We start from the raw sequence: 19,661 nt of genomic DNA, 5'->3' as shown, positions 1-19,661 counted from the left end.
CCCATGGGTCAAGCATTCAAACTGCATGGTCTATGGGGGCAAACCTATTTGAATCACCACACTCATCAAGCACTTTACTAACTCAGCCATCCAACCATGTCTCCCACTTGGAGTATTTCAGTCCTAGTTCACCAGTCAGTTGCCTACTCTGTAGTAGCAGGAAGACTATTTGCTTTCATACTCCTATGTGGTGGAACTTAGGTGCCTACAGAATCTGCATAGAGAATTCCCAGGAGCTGAACTAATGTGAGATTCATTGCTTTGCATAAATAAGCAGTTTATGGTAGGTCTTTCCTTTTATTTCTAGAATGACAAATAATTGTTTTAAAAGCAAAGTGTTATGCTTTTCTTTTGTTTGTTTTTTAAATTTATTCATATGAGTGTGTAAATTTTGTCATATAAATGAGTGTATGTCACCTGTGTGTGGGTGCCTCTGGAGGCTGATGAGGACACTGGATCCCCAGAACTGGAGTTATCAGCAATTATGAGCTACTCAACATGGGTACTACGAACCAGGTTAAGTCACATAAAAGAGCAGCAAGTGTTCCGTGTCCTGTATCTCCAGTCTGGGTTTGTGTGTGTGTGTGTGTGTGTGTGTGTGTGTGTGTGTGTGTGTGTGTGTGTGTGTGTGTGAGAGAGAGAGAGAGAGAGAGAGAGAGAGAGAGAGATTGTCAGTTCTCTTCTCCTACCATGAGGCTTCAGGGATTGAATTAGAGTGGTTGTGTTTGGTGCCAGGTAGCCTCTTGCTGGTCAAATAATCATCTTGATAGGATTTGTTCGCTGTGCTTATATCGAGGTAGGCCACGCCACCTCTTCATTCCATCATACTGAAGTGAAGCTTCACTTCCAAACTTTATCTCTAATAAAATATCCTGAGGATTGCCTCTGGAGTGTTGGAAATAATTGTTTTATCTGCTTTCTGTGATTACATGACTCACCTCCCAAGAACAGTATGTTTTAGGGAAGTCATCAGTAAAGGCCTGTATACCGAGTAGGGTAATACTCCTATTGAGAAGGGGACCTCTCATGTTGTGGAGAATTGGGACTTCCTATCCTTGATTTTGGAGCAATTTCAACTTGCCTTAGTGGCTGACTTGGCACCTTTTTCTTTTAATTTCAGATTTCAGTTCACTTGCTTATGGCTTCCCCTAAAATTGATTCCCTCTCTTGGGGACAAATGAAAGTTCAAGGCTCTACCTTAACCTATAAGGATTGCAAAGTATGGCCAGGAGGCAGTCGGGCTTGGAATTGGAGAGAAACAGGAACTGAGGTAAGATTCTAGTGACTAGATTGGTTGACACTGCAGGCAGCTGACCAAGTAACTTCCCACCTCCTGAACCACCAAGTCACTATCTCTTCCCTTCCTTGCCAAGTGTGCATATCACCATTAAACTTCCCCTTTGAAGTGCACGCTGTAATGTTGAAGAGAAGGCTCAACAGTCGAGAGCACTGGCTGCTCTCCAGGAGGACCCGGATTTGGCCCCAGCACCCACACGGCAGCTCACTATCATCTGTGACTTCAGTGTCAGAGTGTCAGATACTCTTCTGGCCTCCTCCAGCATCAGGCATGTACATGGTGCAACAGACACACATGTAGGCAAGACACCTCTACACACAACATAAACTGCACATGTAATATAATGGAACCATGGGGCTGGAAAGTTGACTCAGCAGTGAAGAGCACTGGCTGTTCTTCCAAAAATACCCAGGTTCAATTCCCAGCACCTACATGGCAGCTCACGACTGTCTGTTACTCTAGTTCTGAGGGCTCTGACACCCTCTCACACACATACAAGCAGGCAGAACATCAATGTACATAAAACAAAAAATAAGTCATTTAAAAATATATATGATGGGGCTGGCTCAGTGAGACTGCTCTTCCAGGGGTCCTGAGTTCTGTTCCCAGCAACCACATGGTGGCTCACAACCATCTGTAAAGAGATCCGATATCCGATGCCCTCTTCTGGTGTGTCTGAAGACAACAACAGTGTACTCATAAAAAAATAAATAAATCTTTAAAAAACTATATATATATATGTATATGATGGACGCCTAAATTCAATTCACATTCATAGGTTTATACAGTGACTAGTATATTAATCCCAAGATATATTTATCACCCCCCCCAAAGCACCCCCACGACCATGAGTGTCCAGTGCCGTTTCCTCCATCTCATACCTCCAGCTCCTGGCAAAACTGATGCTTTATTAATTCCCATAGTTTTATTATTTATTTTCTCTTTTTTTGTTTGTTTGTTTTTTGGTTTTTGTTTTCTCAAGACAGGGTTTCTCTTCGTAGCCCCATCTGTCCTGGAACTCACTCTGTAGACCAGGCTGGTCTCTAACTCAACAGAGATTACCTGCCTCTGCCTCCCAAGTACTGGGATTAAAGGCATACATTACCAACACCAGATTTCCTCAGTTTTATATAAATGTCATGTTTTGGGGGGGAAATCACAGAATTTAGCAAGTTTTGGGGTTTTGTCTTTTTTCTTATTTTTCTTCTCTTATATATTATATCCTGACTGCAGTTTTGCCTCCCTCCCCTACCCCTAGCCTCTCTCCACGATAACCTCCCCCCTTCTCCAGATCCACCCCTGTTAGCCTCCCCTCAGATTAGAGCACACCTCCCAGGGACATGAACCAAACACTACATAACAGACTACAGTAAGATCAGGCACAGACCATCACATCAAGGCTGGACAAGGCAGCTCTTTAGAAGGAAAGGGTCCCACAAGTGAGTGAGAGAATCAAGACAGCCCCTGACCCCACTCTTTAGATTCTCATGAGAATACCAAGCTACTCAGCCTTAACATATGCAGAGGACCAAGGTCAGACCCTTACAGGCCCCTGGTCAGTTGATTCTGTGAGCCTTGTTCTCATGGTATGTCCCTGACCCCTCTAGTTCCACCGATCGTCCTTCTCCCTCCTCCGCATGACTCCCTAAGCTTACCTCATGTTTTGTTGTTGGGAATTTAGTTCCTAAGGAACAGTATTCTAGCCCAAATCAGCCATGCACCCTGAGGTAAGGGGTGGACATTTCAAGTTCCTGGTGTGTGGGCCTTATCAACCCTGGCTCACAGATGCAGGATTTAGAGCTGGTGTGATTTGGTTCTGATTCTTATGCGCTACCCCAGAGGACCTCCCATTCCTGAGAGTGCTGGTCATGGGCAAGCATGCAGCAGCAGGCCATTTTCAACCTCCCCTTATTAGTAGAACCACTGCAAGATTGTTCAACGTGAAACTCAGGGCTCTGTGGCCCATGGCTGCGATGTGGGAGGCTGAAATCACTGGAGAACTGTTACCCGAAGTTTCACAAGACTGTGGCAGAAAGCAGCCAGTGCCGTGGTAGAGTAAGAGATCAGTCAAGAGGCTGTTCATTCAGGTGAGAACAATGAGAACATAACTCAGACAGTGTCTCCAGGGCATAGATCCCAGCAATCCTTTACCCTTCATAGAGTCTACTTTTAACACAATGCAGCCAGCTAATGCTACTCCTGTCCATTTACAAGCCGTCAATTTTGGCAGACAGGAATAATTTTTTTAAAACTTAATTTAGGCATATTTCATTTTCAATTTGATTGTAAAATCTCTGAGTCCCAAAGGATGAACTCCTCTTTTTGGCTGCTACAATGGGTGGTAGACAAGACAGTGTTCTACAATTAATAGCTTTCCCCCAAGAAAAACAGTGAGCTTTACAACCCTGGGCTGTGTCATAAAAGCCTCCTAATAAAGGTTGGGGTTTTACTCCACGAGAGTCCTGGTAGTTGTCTTGAGGAATCGGAAGCACAGAGGAGCTGAGGGCAGTGTGGAGATGCGTGGTAACCGATGTCCCAGCTCAGGTTTCCACACGAAGCTGAGAGTAATTCCTGCCAGTGCCTGGATCCACAGGCTCCTGCTGTTAGGTTGTATGGGATACCACGGGCCTGCAGGACGGCAGCCGCAGCAGCTGAGTTCATCACATGTGTTCTAGCAACTCTGAGCGGCTCTGAGCAGCTATAGCTCGCTCTAGTCTGAATCTCCAGATTATAGTCTTCACTCCTTAGAGCCCTTGCATAGCATTTCTAGCAGTCAGAATGGTCTTGTTTCCTGACAGTTACAACAGTGAAACAGTGTGAACCCTAAGACCTTGGGAATCAAGGTTCTATTCAAAACATTTATTTGAAATGCATTTAAGGAAGGTAAAGCTCTCTAACCATGATCTGTAATTCTCTTAAACATTCACTGTGGGTGTTGGGGATTTAGTTCAGTGGTAGAGCGCTTGCCTAACAAGCAAAAGGCCCTGGGTTCGATCCCAGCTCTGAGAAAAAAAAAAAAAAAAGAAAAGAAAAGAAAAAACATTCACTGTGGTCATAGCTTCAGAAAAAAATGTTATTTAAACCATATTTATTAAGTTCAGGGTGGATCTAGGGTTGATCACAGATTATGGGACTAAAAAGAACATCTGGTTCAATTCTGGTATAGTCTTTAATAAATAGTTGTAATCATGGGACTGGGAATTGGCTCAATGATTAAGAGCACTGGCTGCTTTTCTCCAGGTCCCAGGTTTGATTCCCAGCACCCACATGGCAGCTCACAACTGTCTGTAAGTCCATGCCAGGGGATCTGACTCCCTCACACAGACATACATGCAGACAAAACACTAATACACATAAAATAAAAATAAAGTAATCATTTAAAATTTATAAAACAATCATATAGCTTTGTCCCTGTTTGATTTTGCCTTTTAAATTTTTTAAGTAATTTTAAGACATTACAGACTGGGACTGGACAGATGTCTCAGAGGTTCAGAGCAGTTGTTTCTCTTCCAGAGGACTGTCTAACTCTATTTCTAAGGGATCTAACACCCCTTTCTAACCTCCACAGACACTAGACACGCACATGGTGCACAAATATTCATGTAGGCAAAGCACCTACACACAAGAATTCAAAAACATTTTCAGCCACGAATACTTTTAAATTTCATTTTTATTTTGTTTGTGTGCAAAGGTGTTTTGCCTGCATGTATGTCTGTGTACCACTTGCATGCAGTATTCACAGAGATCCGAAGAGAGCCTAGGATCTCCTGAGACTCAGAGTTGCAGACAGTTGTAGCCACCATGTGGATACTGGGACCCAAACCAGGTCCTCCAAAAGAGAAACAAGTACTCTTGTTTGTCTGTTTTGAGACAGGGTCTCACTGTGTAGCCCTGGCTATCCTGGAACTCACTCTGTAGACCAGTCTGGTGTCAAACTAGAGAGATCCAATTGCCTCTGCTGGGTTCTGGGATTAAATGTGTGTGTGCTACAGGTGTGACAGTGCTCTGAACAACTGCGCTATCTCTCTAGACCATAAATGTAAATATGTTTTAAGAAAACAGTCTGGTCCTCTCAGTATCTTCTGCTCCTGGTAGAGAACAGAGAAACTGGAGACACCCTGCAGAGTCTCTCAGCTCTGTGTTCCGTCCCAAGATGAAGATGTACTTTTGTGCCTGATGTTCTTTTCTGTAGTTACAAGGCAATGGTTAAAGTCAGGAACACAGCAAATACTGTTATCTAACATACAGGCTCTATTTAAGTTTAGCTGTCCAAGAATGTTGACATGTATATCATTAAATTGTTCCTTTTTATTGATGAGTAAGAGTCCACCAGACACTTTTAACAAATCTGTTTACTCAGGATTGACGATCATCAGTTACATTGTTTTCAACCATAGGCACTATGAATACAAGTACCCAGAACTCTCATCTGGAAGTATTATATGATGCTAGGCATGGTAACACACACCTTTATTCCCAGCCCCTGGGAGGCAGAGGAAGGAGGAACTCAGTGAGTTCCAGGCCAGCCTGGTCTACGGAGTGAGATCTAGGACACCCAGAGCTACACAGTGAGACCCTGTCTTGAAAAGAAAAAGAAGGTTTTTGTGTAAACATGAGTTTCAAGATTCTAAGATGAACACCTAGGAGTTGTGATTGTACTTTTAACCACTGGCTGGTCTCTACAGCTCCCAGGCTGATTTTCTTCAATTTTAATGAAGTTTTATTCTGCCTCCTCTCTCTCTCAGCCCTTTAGTGTCCAATGGAGGGGAAGAGAGGCATGGAGAGAGAATCTCCTGTAAAAGTGGGACTATACAGGCCACTTACTGGGCTTGGCACAACTATGCTAGTCATTATGGTTTGTTGGTTGGGTTTTTGGGACAGGGTTTCTCTGTGTAGCCCTGACTGTCCTATAGCTCACTCTGTAGACCAAGCTGGCCTGAAACTCAGAGATCCACCTGCCTCTGCCTCCCAAGTGCTGGGATTAAACCACCCGGTTTTATGTTTTCTCTTTCAAGCTTCAAGGAGGCTGTTCCTTGGTATCAGAGCCCAGCAAAGTGCTCCACTCTTTATAGAGCTCATTATAGCAGAACTAAAGAGCTCATTATAGCAGAAATAATGTGTGTCCGAGTTCAAATTCCAGCTCTACCACTTAACAGCCATGTCATCTTAACCAAGTTGTGTATTTTCCCGAGCGTCAGCTTCCTTATCTATGGTATGACAGTGGAGGCTTTTGTGCTTACCTTTCCCCTTTTCTTTTCTTATATTGTCTTTATTGTTTTTTTGTTTTGTTTTTGAGACAGGGTTTCTTTATGTTTCCCTACATGCCCGTGTGCAGGATTCTTAATTGTTTTCTAAATAGAAATCTTAGCTGTCTTCTCTGATCACACCTGTCATTTTTCCTGAGTCATAATGAATACTTTACTTTAAATTATGTGTGTATCTGTGTGTAAGTGTGTCCACGTGAGTGCAGAGGTCATAAGGTATCAAATCGCCCAGAGCTGGAGTTCTAGGCAGTCGTGAGCTGTCCAGTGTAGAAGTCGCAGCTGAAGCAGGTCCTCTCCACAAGGACACACTCGTAACCCCTGAGACATCTGACTAGTACTGCCCCTCATCCCACTGAGACTGCCTGCTGGACATGGTAACATATCCCTAAACCCCAGCACACCATCACTAGAGACGGGAACCAGGAGTTCAAAGACAGGCTGTAGACTGAGCTCAATGCCAGTCTGGGCTACATGAGCTCTGCCCAATAGAGAGGAGAAAGCCATCCTGTGTATTCCTCACTACACTGGAACTCCTTGAATGCAGCTCTGTATCTTTTTGCAGAGCCTAGAGGATGGGACTCTGCTTGGCAGAAAGTAAACCTCAGTAAACAGTTCTAGAATGAACCCCATAAAGATGTCTATTGTGAGGGCTGTTGGGAGGGCTCGGTAGGTAAGCATTTGCTGCTCTTACAGAAGATCTGGTTCAGTTTCCATCCACCACATGACAGCTCACAACTATTCTCTCCAGTTCCTGCTCCAATGGATCGGACGCCCTCTGCTGGCCTTGGTGGCCACCAGGCACACACATGCTGCACACACATACATGAAGGCAAAACACTTAAGGAATTTTTATGTATTTTAGGCATACACTTAACATAATTTTTTTTAAAGAATTGGGTTGTGAAGAAAGATTGGTACCTTTCTGCTCTCTCCTCCATATCCAGCATTCTCCTGGAGTGCAGCCAGCAGACGTAAAGGAAATTGCTGAGAAGGGCGTACAGACTCTTGTGATTGGCAGAGGAATGAGTGAGGCCTTGAAGGTAGGTTCTGATGTCTATAACATTCCTGAGGATGGACACTTATCTCTCAGACCTTCCTTCATTAGAGTTCAGCTCTAAATATCACGGCCTCTCATTTGCTGAGCCTAGGATGTATAACAGTGTGTCCACTCCACTGTCAGTCCTGGACTTTCCAAGTCTCTGTGCCCATCCCTGATTGTTCAACTATTCCTCACCAATACCGCTCTTAGGGAATTGCTCACCTTCTGTGGTTATCAGGTCAGTCAGTCAGTCATGTGGGTCAACAAAGGGGATCACTCTGGGCAGTGCATTGTTAAGTAAATTATCACTATGTGAACATCACATATGCGTATACACAGAGAGAGCAGTGGTGCCAGTTGGCTTTGTACTCTTACAGAACCACACTTAAACATGGGGTCCAATTTTGGATGAAAAAGCCATTAAGGAGTACATAACTATAGTTGGTCTTTGAACTTTTGGGCCTTTTGCTTCTACGTCCTGACTGCTAAGGTTACAAGTATGCACTGTCACACACAGTTCATGCCATTCTGGGGATTAACTCAGGGTTTCACACATGCTCAGAAGTACTCGACCAACTGAGCTCTCCCTCCGGTCCATCGGTTTAGTTTAGTTTCAACAGGGTGTTCCTTGTATCCCCAACTAGCCTGGAGACTGGTGTAGTCCTCCTGCCTTTCCTTCCATGTGCTGGAGGTAGAAGCATTAGCTGCTGTGTTCAGCTCACTACTTTACATTTTGATAGGATATTTTATAGTATTCAATTTTGTTTTCTTTCAAGTTATGCTTTTTTGTCATGTTCAGAAAATAAATGTATATTTCATTTGATTTGTAAAATAGGATATACTTATGGTAAAGCATCCAAGAGTCAGTGACTGACTAGAAGTAGAGATGAAAGAGTGCGTCCCTGCAGCCTGTACGTAGAATTCACACTGCTCCCGTCCTTTGTGTGCATCTGCAGATATGTTTACGCTGACACGGATGCACTTGTGCAGACCCGGCCCTGTCACGCTGTGGGAGTTTGAATATGGTTGACCCAGGGAGTGGCACTATTAGGAGGTGTGGCCTTGTTGGAGAAGGCATGGTCTTGTTGGAGGAAGTGTCCCACTGTGGGGATGGGCTTTGAGACCCTCCTCCTGACCACTTGGGAACCAATCTTAGCAGCCTTCAGATGAAGATGTAGACCTCTCAGTTCCTTTTGCACCGTGCCTGCCTGGATGCTGCCATGCTGCCACCGTGATGATAATGGGCTGAACCTCTGAACCTGTAAGCCATCCCCAATTAAATGTTGTCCTTAGACGAGTTACCTTGGTCATGGACATGGTGTCGTGTCTGTTCATAGCAATTCAACTCTACGACAGAAGTTGGTACCAGGAACTGAGGTATTGCTGTGATAGGCCTGACTATGTTCTTGTTTTGAAGAATGTGGATTTTGGGAGTTTGGATTTGGAAGGCAATGAAATGCTTTAAGTGAGGTGTAATAGGCTATCCTAGAAGGAGTATGGAAGACTTTGTCACTGAAAGTGATTTGAACTATGCAGACCTAGTCCAAGTGGCTTCAGTGGAGAATTTCAGTATGTGGCCTATAGACTGTTTTTTGTGGTATTTTGGGGAAGAATGTGGCTGCTTTTTGCCCTTGTCTGAAGAGTCTACCTGAGGCCAAGGTAAAGAAATTTATATTAATTGCATTGTTCTCTGATTAAGTCTCATGAAGAGAGTTTTGAACAAGTGTAGCAAGAACACTATAAAAATATATGGTTCGAGTAATAATAAAGGGGCACCAGGAAATTAAATGGAGCTGAATCCTGTGTTCAAGGAGGTAAGGAGATTAAAGGAGTGGTGGTCTCAGGGCAAGATCCCACCCAGCTAAGATTACTGTGTGTGGTTGTGTTGAAGTAAAAATTAGAAAGGAAGGAGAAACCCTTGGTCCTGCCAAGGTTGGACCCCCAATGTAGGAGAATGAGGGGGGTGGGGGGTCAATGGGGAGGGAAACACCTTTATGGAAGAAGGGGAGGGGGAATGGAATAGGGGGCTTATGTCTGGGAAACTGGGAAAGGGAATAACATTTGAAATGTAAATTTAAAAAATCCAATAAAAAAGTTGTCATATAATTTCAAAAAAAAAATTAGAAAGGACGTTTTCTATCAGTTCTATACCAAAGTAAAGATATGACTTTAGCTTGGTTACCAAATGAGGTTATGGCTGTACAAAACAATCTAGTTAATTCCTCCCTGTTAAATTATGACCATTTCTAAATTCCTCTTAAAAACAACCTTAGAATAACCACCTTCAGCCCCCCAAAGTCCAGGGAATCAGGGCGACAACTCTTCAATAACTTCTTCAAGCTGTATGTGGGCATTGAGATATTCTTGGGGGCACAGGGTAGAGAAAATGGAAGAATGTTGTAGCCTGATGTGTCTGTCTTAGCTGGACCCAGCTGAAAGACCTTGAGATCATGAATCCAAGCAGGTACATTCTGCAATACATAATTCTCAAGACAAAGGTTTTAGCATCATCAAGATAACTTTTTGTTTGATTCTCTTTAATTTAGTTTTTCAGGTGGTCTCCCTCTATCAAATCTGATCCACATAACTCTGGAAGGTGTCCAGCCTAATCACCCTTTTTAAAAACACAAAGACAAAACCTTTCTCCCAAATACCATGTTCTTTATTTAGTCTGTAACCAGAAAAGCTTGTATCTTGCACTCTCCCAGAGGAACAATATAACGAGACTCAAAATCACACCCATTATGAAATTTGAAACAATTTTTTAAAAAAAGAATGCTAAACAATAGTGTATGATCCTGTTTAGGCTTTTCTAATCTGTCATATCAGGAAATTAACCCAAAATTCCCATGGAACCCACGTTAAGAGAACCCGAGCTTCCTGTTGTGGTAAATATCAAAATAACCACAACCCTCACTAGCTAGCATCATCGAGCCATGTGGCCTTTAGCAGGGTAATTCATAAAACAAATTAAACACCTTCTATCAATTCCAATACCAATAAGAAGTAAGCAACTTATCAAACCAGAACCTTAGCCCAAAATACATCGACCCGTCAAGCTCTCTACCTGGAGCCTCAGATTTTTATTTATTAATAACTTCCATAACATATGTCTGTATTTCTCTGCCTGGCGTACAGACTTCTATTTTTAATAACTTTATTAACTTGTAGATATCACCACTCTCTACTTGGAGTCAATGACTAATTTTCCCTATCTTAGTTCCAAACCGTGGGTGAAGATACCCATGTGATTCTGATAAATTCTGTACTCTCTCCTTCTAACTATAAAAACAAATTTAATCACATTTCCATTAATACCTGTCAGTAAGAAGCAGGCAACTTGTCAAACCAGGATTTTAACCCAAAATTCCCTTGGAGACCACGTAAGAAAGAATATGAGAATCCCGTAAGACTTAGTAGAGCATTAGTTCTTTCTACTATCTTTAAAGCAATTAAACCAAACCTAAATTAAATTATTTTCCAAACGACTTTTGTTAAAGAAGCAAACAGCTTCTAATCTCTAACTCTCTGAGCTGCCACTACTTACCACAGCAGAAGACCTACAGCCTGCAAGCCTAGGTTTAAGGTTCCCGAGCTTGAGATATCATGTGATTCAACATGGCGCTGGCCCCCTCTTACTTAGAAAATAAAACTTTTGGGGGCTGGAGAGATGGCTTGGTGGTTAAGAGCACTGATTGCTCTTCCAGAGGTCCTGAGTTCAATTTCCAGCAACCACAACCATCTGTAATGCTCTTTTCTGGTGTGTCTGAAGACAGTGACAGTGTACTCATGTACATGAAATAAATAAATCTTTAAAAAAAAAAGAAAACTTTCTCTCTAAGTCTTAGGCTGATAATCTTAACTTTCTAGTGAGCTCTTGCCCAACATGTTGGTTTGCCACCTGTTGCAGTAAAAATTTAAAGATTGTTGCTCTCAGTTTCCGAGAGCCTGATCCGCTCACTCCAGCTGCTACTCTACCACAAGGTCCCCAGGCAGCCCTCTCTGTGAGGTCCCCTAGGCGGTAGATACTGCTCCTGGCACACACACACACACACACACACACACACACACACACACACACACACACCCCCTTGTTCTGCCGGCCCTTGCATTCTCACTCCACGCGGGCAACAGAACCAGATCCTCATGCTCTAACTGCCTCTCAGCCATTTCTTTCACATGCTGTCCTCTATAGCCCAGTAAAATCAAAGTTCCAGAAACTTGTAATTTAGCAATTAGATTTACATGTTAAATTTTCAATCCATAATTCATCCACACAATAAATTCACTGCCAATTAATAAACTTTTAAACTGCCCACCTAGACAAGACAGCATCGAGCCAATCCACCTGGATCTGGATCATCCTGCTCTGTCTGTTGTCTTCATCTTGATTTTCCAGCTCCTCTTCCTCCTCCCGCCTTCCTAGACTTTTCCCTGCCTACCTTTCCTTCTCATCCAATGATAGGCTGCGCCTTATCCTGGACCCGCCTTGCTGCATAATGACATCATCCTACATGGTTGCAGTTAAACAAGGAATTGTTTGGACTTTTAATCTGGAATGAACTACAAGGCAGAAATGGAGGGCACACCTTGTGATCCAGATCTTGCGGTTGAAAGACATGGGCTTTTGATCCAGATCTTGAGGAACAGTGGCCATAGAAAGCTTAGGCCCAGGCAAGGTGGTGCAAACCTTTCATCCCAGGAGACAAAGTTAAGCAGCTCTCTGAGTTCAAGATTAATCTACAGAACAAGTTCTAGGTCGGTCAAGCTTAGGCAGTGAAAGAATTGGAAAACAGAAAGCTGGCAGTAGAATATGGGGGAGAGCATGCTCCAACCCCACCAAGCAACAGAACTCAGCAGCTTCAGCCGTGTGGCACTGGCTTTAGAGTCAAGAATAGAAGTGATTACTCTGACAATTGATGCTGGTTAGTTAGCTGAACTAAGAAATTAGCAGTAATTAAGGAAAGGCCAGTGCCTGTGAGTTCAAGGCTCTTTCCCACTTTCTCTTCTATTTGATTCAGAGTATCTGGTTATATGTTGAGGTCCTTGATCCACTTGGACTTGAGCTTTATACAAACTGATAAATATGGATCTATTTTCATTTTTCTACATACAGACTGCCAGTCAGACTAGCACCATTTATTGAAGATGCTTTCTTTTTTCTATTGTATGTTTTTGGCTTCTTTGTTGAAGAGCAAGTGTCTATAAGTATGGGGGCTTATACTTGTATGTAGGTCTTCGATTCTCTTCTATTGAGAAACCTGTCTGTCTCTGTACTGATACCATGCAGTTTTTATCACTATTGCTCTATAGTCAGGGATGGTGATTCCCCAAGAAGTTCTTTTATTGTTAAGAACTGTTTTCACTATCCTGGGTTTTTTTTTTTTTTCAATATGAAATTGAGAGTTTTCTTTCCATGTCTGTGAAGAGCTGTGTTGAAATCTTGATGAAGATTGCATTGAACCTGTAGATTGCTTTTGGTTGGATGGCCATTTTTACTATGTTAATCCTACCACAGGGAGAAATTTCCTAAACAGAACTCCTATGGCTTAGGCTCTAAGATCAACAATTGATAAATGAGATCTCATGAAACTGAAAAGCTTCTGTAAGGCAAAGGACACTGTCAATAGGACAAACTGGCAACCAACAGATTGGGGAAAAGATCTTCACCAACCCAACCTCCAATAGACAAAATATATAAAGAACTCAAGAAACTAACCTCCAAAAACAAATAACCTAATTAAAAAGGGGGGTACAGAGCTAAACAATGAATTCTCAATGAGGAATCTCTAATGGCTGAGCAGCACCTAAAGAAATGTTCGGGGTTGGGGATTTAGCTCAGTGGTAGAGCGCTTGCCTAGCAAGCACAAGGCCCTGGGTTCGGTCCCCAGCTCTGAAGGAAAAAAAAAAAAAAAAAGAAGGAAGTTATTATTTGGGCTGGAGAGATGGCTCAGTGGTTAAGAGCACCGACTGCTCTTCCAGAGGTCCTGAGTTCAATTCCCAGCAACCACATGGTGGCTCACAACCATCCGTAATGGGATCTGATGTCCCCTTCTGGTGTGTCTGAAGACAGCTACAGTGTACTCATATACCTTTAAAAAAAAAAGAAATGTTCAACATCCTTAGTCATCAGGGAAATACAAATCAACCCTGCTACTTTACCTTGTACCAATCGAAATGGCTAAGATAAAAAACAATGGCTAAGCTATAGAAAATACTTAAAATAGTCATAAATTTAGCTACAGATATGTTGTTGGTTGCTTGTTTTGAGACACAGTCACACTTTGTAGCCTCAGCTCTTCTGGAACTCATTCATTGTGTTTACTGCTGACCTCGTAAGCAGAGAACATCTGGCCTGCATGTATGTCTGTGTACCAATTACATTCCATGCCCCCAGCAAAGCACCATACACAGAAAACAATAAAATCTTTAAAAATTATTTAAAAATGAAAAGAAAGCAAACTAGATAAGTTCAGATAACAAATACTCTAAACAAAATGGTGCCTTGGGAAAGGTTGCGTATGATTAGTCTCGAAAGGCTAACCTGAGAAGATATTTGAGTTGCAGAGTAAATGCATATCAGTGACATCCACATACAAATTCTGTGATACAAATATTGCAAACTGGAGGGTTGGACACTTTTAAAAGCTGATGGAAGGTCTTTTGGTTTGGTACATGGGAAACTTTGACTTTAGACTTAAATTGGAATGATCAAACTATTGGTTAAACTACTACTGATTAAATATTTGCACAGCATAGGATATGCACCAAGTTAGACATTCTCTATACCTTAACTCAGTTCTCATAACGCCCTGTGGACCTGTTATGACTAGATCTGATTTATTATCACAGGAATAAGTCCCAAGTTTGGCTCCTTACTCAGAACTACAGTGCTAGAAAGGCTTTAACCAGGGCAGATCCACAAATACTGCTCTTCCCCTGGTGGTACTGGGAGTGAACACAGGGCCTCGTGCATGCTCATACACTCTGAGCCACTGTAGTGCAACCCCAGCTCCTCAGAGACTCCTCTGAAACTCACTGGGGCTCCTGCCTAATTTTGGAACGGTGACACATCAGATGACTGAGAAGTGACAGGTGTTCTGTCTAATCCTGTAAAGTGCATTTGCCTTGTACTGGGAAAAGAATTCTGGGCTCCTCCCCTTCTCATTCATCTCTTTTCCTTCTTTCCAGGTGCCTCCATCGACTGTGGAGTACCTCCAGAAACAAGGCATTGATGTGCGAGTCCTCCAGACAGAGCAGGCAGTGAAGGAGTACAATGCCTTGGCTGACCGGGGGATAAGGGTAGGAGGTGTCTTCCATTCCACCTGCTGATGCAGCCTACAGAGGAGAATAAACCTCTGGGCAGCAATGCCTTGACTGCCTTACCATCTCCACATCAGCCTCCACTGTGTACTTTGGACACATGTTCATGTTCTTGGAACAGATTGATGGGAGGCTAAGGCAAAGTTCTTGCCCTCCAGGTTGCTTAAATCAGAAGAGAGATTTGCTGATTTTAATATTGTACTATGTGTTCGGTTCAAAGTATGAGAAAGTGCATACAAAAATAAAGGTTGAAGCTTAGAAGCCAATGAGAAAGGTTGAGAGCATTAAAGATCTCACCATAGTTGATGCTTTGGAACATTAATCCAAACTATTTTTGGTGGCAGGAGATAGGAGGGTTTAAGACCACATCTCCCTGGAACTTGCCGTGTAGACCAGGCTAGTCTCAAACTCAGAGATCTGCCTGCCTCCGCCACCTGAGAGCTGGGGTCAAAGGTGTGCACCACCTTGCCCAACCCAACTATTTTTTAAAGCACTTTATACACTAGACACTGATCTAGGCTCCAGAGAAATAGCAAAATGACTTGTTTTCATGATGCTAGTAAAGAAATATAGGCTGTACTGAACTCAGATGTGAGAAAGAGTGGTAAGATGGGTGAAGGAGGCTTCAGATATGTGGTCAGGAGGATCTTGTGCAGTTGGCATGGACAAGCATTGAGTGAAGTCCAGGAGCACTTACAGCAGCTAGGCTGACCGTCCTCGTAACTGGCTGTGGGCCGTAGCCCAACAGGTCTCAGACCCCTAAATATAAAATGTTGAGGCTGGACCAGAAGTCTGTTTTAGGGTTTCTATTGCTCTGATGAGACACCATAATCAAAGCTACTTGGGGAAAGAGTTTGTTTCAGGTTACAGCTTAGGGCCCATCATGCAGGGAGGTCAGGGCAGGAGTCCAAGGCAGGAGCTGGTGCAGAGGCTATGGAGGAGAGCTGCTTACTGGTTTACTCACCATGGCTTGCTCAGCCTGCTTTTACGGCATCCAGGACCAGTGCCCAGGGATGGCCCCAGCCACAGCCCTGCTACACCAATCACAGGTCAAGAAAATGGCCTATAGACTTGCTTATGGGTCAATGCTAGGGAGAGTTTCTCCATTAAAGTAACTTCTTCCTTCTGGGCATGGTGGGTGTATGCCTTTAATCCCAGAACTTGGGAGGCAGAGGTAGGCAGCTCTTCATGAGTTTGAGGCCAGCCTGGGCTACAGAGAAACCCTGCTTCAAAATGCCTTTTAAAAGTTCCTACAGGCTCAGATAGTTTCCCCTATTATCTAGTATAACAGGGTAGCCTCTGTGAAACTTCAGCCTATTTTGAGAGAACTTTAAACTATCATCATCCTTGTTTTTATTATTTTTATTTTTAAAAATTCTATATGTATGGATGTTTGTCTGCATGTATGCTTGTGTAGCATATGTGTGAGAGGCCAGATGAAGATGTCGGACCCTATGGAACTGGACTTACAGATGCTGTGAGTCACTGCCTAAGTGCTGGAATTGAACTCAGGTCTGGAAGAGTAGTTAGTGCCCTTAACCTCCAAGCCATCTTTGTTCTCCTTATTTTTCCCTTTCGTGGCACATAGCTGTAACCCCAGCATTCCAGAGGCAGAGGCAGAGGCAGAGGCAGAGGCAGAGGCAGAGGCAGAGGCAGAAGGTTGGAGCTTGAGGCCAAGTTGGGCTACTTGGTGACTTCCGGGCCATCTGGGCTACAGAGAAAGAGTCAGTTTGAAAATGACAGCATGAGGAGTCTGGGGACGGGGGTGCAGGAGAGGGTTGTGAATGCAGGCTTTGTTGTCAAACAGCCTTGGTTTTGAGAACCATTCTCTGCTGGTCATGGGGAGGGCCTTTATTTAATCTCCCGAGCTCCACTGTTCTCCACTGGCAGTACCTGCGCCACTGTAGGTATGACATGAGACAACTTTCGGTAACTCTCTGCTCATTGCCTGGCATGTGGTGAGGACTCAATAAACCGAAAACATCGCTGCCATCATCGTTCCATTTGTAGAGCGACTGTAAACCAACAGGTCATCACACCTCCTCTATAGTTCACGGATGTACTGCATGTGGGAGCCCAGATGCAGTCCCACCTACTCAGCAATCATCCCCCACGCTCGCTTCCTGAAGACATAGCTACTGCATTTCTAGGACCGGCTGTGGCTGGGTCTTAGGAGTCTGCAGAGGTGCAGCTTACTGTTCTTAACCTTAATGGCATGAGGGAAGGCAGGCGGGACAATCACAATTGTAGTCCAGCACCGAGGAGGTGAGGCAGGAGAATCACCACTAATTCCCAGCCAGCCTGGTCTACACAGCAGGTCCAGGTCACCAAGGGTTATATGGTAAGATCCTAGTTCCAAGATCTGGTGCCTGTGCAAAGAAAAGATGGACTGAGCGCCATCAGGATGGGAAGAAAACGAGGAGGGACCCCACCAAGGAGACGACACCAGCTAAGTCTCTGGAGATGGCTCAGCAGGTAAGAGCACTGGCCTCTTCCAGAGGGCCAGAGTTGAGTTCCAGCACCTGCATGGTGCCTCACAGCAGTCTATACATCCAGTCCCAGGGAATCTGACACCCTCTTCTGGCCCCTGTGACACACGCATACATGTGCAAAACACTCATGCACATAGTAAATAAATGGAAAAAAGACTTCAGTGTCCATCGGCTCACCAGATTCACTTGGCAGCTGCCTGAACTAGACATTTCCTAGTTGTTGTGTTTATCACATCTATGGTTTGTGTGTGCTCAGTCCAGGGAGTGGCACTACTAGGAGGTGTGGCCTTGTTGGAGCAGGTGTGTCACTGTGGGTGTGGGCTATGAGACCCTCACCCTAGCTGCCTGAAGTCAGTCTTCCACTAGCAGCCTTCAGATGGAGATGTAGAGCTCTCAGCTTCTCCTGTACCATGCCTGTCTGGATGCTGCCATGCTCCCACCTTGATGATGAAGGACTGAGCCTCTGAGCCTGTAAGCCGGCCCCAATTAAACGTGTCCTTTATGAGACTTGACTTGGTCATGATCTCTTCACAGCAGTAAAACCCTAACTAAGACAATAACTAAGTAAAATCACTCTGCCTGGGCTGATGTTACAGCAACAGCCTTAAAGGCTGATTTTTTTTCTTTTTCTTTTTCTTTTTTTTGCTCTGAGCTACATGGGTGGCCCAGTAAGGCATATTTTTATTTATTTTTTTTTATTTTACAAACAAACATTTTAATACTTAAAATCATTAAGTTACAAGTGAATCAAAATGGGGGCCTATATCAGCACTTCCTAGGGGCTGTTAAGGTAGAGGGGCATGAATGGTCAACACCTTCAGTATCTACACATGCCCAGGTAACTGTGCTCTGGCTTCAAGACGCCTGGGCCCTGCCCCTTGCCTCCCACTGGTCATTGCCAGAGAAGCAGCGAGTTAAATTCAGAACAGAAGATAGAGATGGACAGGTGGTTGGAAGGAAGAGAGGCAGGAGGCTGCTGCTGGCTCTGGTACCAGTCACCTAACCCAAGGCCCACTGTGGGAGGACTGGCCATCCCCGCTCCTCTGCAGGGGCCTAGCAGGAGCACAGCAGCAGCGTGAGGAGGGGAGCTGGAGGCGGGGTGACTGGGAGGCAGCAGGTGTGCAAAAGTTAGCAGACTCAGGTAAGCCAATCCTGTGTAGCTATGAGGATCTCTGGTAGTGTGATTCCCGCCCTCCCCCCCGCCCCCTAAATGAAGGTGGCTCCAGTGGGTACTGAGTCAGGCGTGGTTGTAATTGCATTACAAGCTGCATTGTCCCTACAGAACTAAAAAGAAACCAAGGGGGAAGCAGTAAAACCTCGCTGAGGAGGATCGCCGTTACATTCATACGAAAGCTGCTAATAAAAAGTACTCGCTTCCAATCTGGTTTATGTGGCCAGCGATAGGCAGGGAACCTGGAGAGAAGCTGTTGGCCTGCGCAGTTATACTTACCTCTGTGTGCTAATCCTTTAAGGCCTTTGATTCAGGAAGCACAGCCTCTGCTTATTCCAGCCTGAGTGGTTCCTAGGACAAGAATCAGCCGTGTGCTGCATAGCAGTGCCTCAGTTTGGTCCTGTAAACTCCAGATGCCTTTTCAGCAGCTCGGACTCGGGCCTGCTTTGATGAGTGTCAAGGCTCTGGCCTTGCCTGGCACATGCCAGGAGCTAGGCTGCAGACACACCGCCACCAGCAGTTCTCATCGCTGGAAACAACATGGAGCCAGATGTAGAAAAGGAAAAACGCGTATTTTATAGAACCAGACATTTCTGAGCACAAGAAATTTAAAAGTTTGAGCCTACCTCCTCAGATAATCAAATTCCTCAGGAAGAGGCCTGTCAGGATTTGTTGAAGCTCTGTCCAACCCCACCCCACCAGCATGGCACATTCCACATCCCCTAGCCTGTCCAGTTCTCACACAGCTTTGAAAAAGGTTTCCTAAGCCAAAATCTGCCCCATAATGTGCGTCCACCTTGTACAGGAAAAGGACATCTGGAGCTTTGAGAACGGTGCAAGCCTGGGCTCTGAGGAAACAGATATTCCCTCGAAGCCTGGCCCACTTGCAACGGAGAGGCTGAAGCGACATTTTAAGACATTTTTAAGTCTTACGTGTGTGCACCTGCTGTTGTAAGTATCTGTCCATGCCTGTGAAGGACGGGAGAGGCTCGAGCCCTCAATCCGAAGCTGGAGGTGTAGATCTGATGTGTGTCTGTAGTCGCCTGACATACTGGAGTTGAACGCTGTGCTCAGG

At 44.3% G+C, this 19,661-nt stretch overlaps 1 protein-coding gene across 1 annotated transcript in view; it reads left to right on the top strand.

Annotated features, from left to right (window-relative positions):
- Aamdc (adipogenesis associated Mth938 domain containing) overlaps positions 1-15,189 on the top strand; it is a 29,453-nt gene extending 14,264 nt beyond the window's left edge. Inside the window, exons 2-4 of the mRNA XM_032892967.1 lie at positions 1,121-1,270; positions 7,506-7,601; positions 14,792-15,189. Of these exons, the coding sequence (XP_032748858.1) occupies positions 1,139-1,270; positions 7,506-7,601; positions 14,792-14,932 (369 nt within the window). The 5' untranslated portion in view covers positions 1,121-1,138 and the 3' untranslated portion in view covers positions 14,933-15,189. The remainder of the gene's footprint in view (positions 1-1,120; positions 1,271-7,505; positions 7,602-14,791) is intronic.
- The last annotated feature ends 4,472 nt before the right edge of the window (positions 15,190-19,661 follow it).

Source organism: Rattus rattus, chromosome 2 (genome assembly GCF_011064425.1).
Source record: "Rattus rattus isolate New Zealand chromosome 2, Rrattus_CSIRO_v1, whole genome shotgun sequence".
Classification (NCBI taxonomy): Eukaryota; Metazoa; Chordata; class Mammalia; order Rodentia; family Muridae; genus Rattus; species Rattus rattus.
This window is presented reverse-complemented; position numbering and strand designations above follow the sequence as displayed.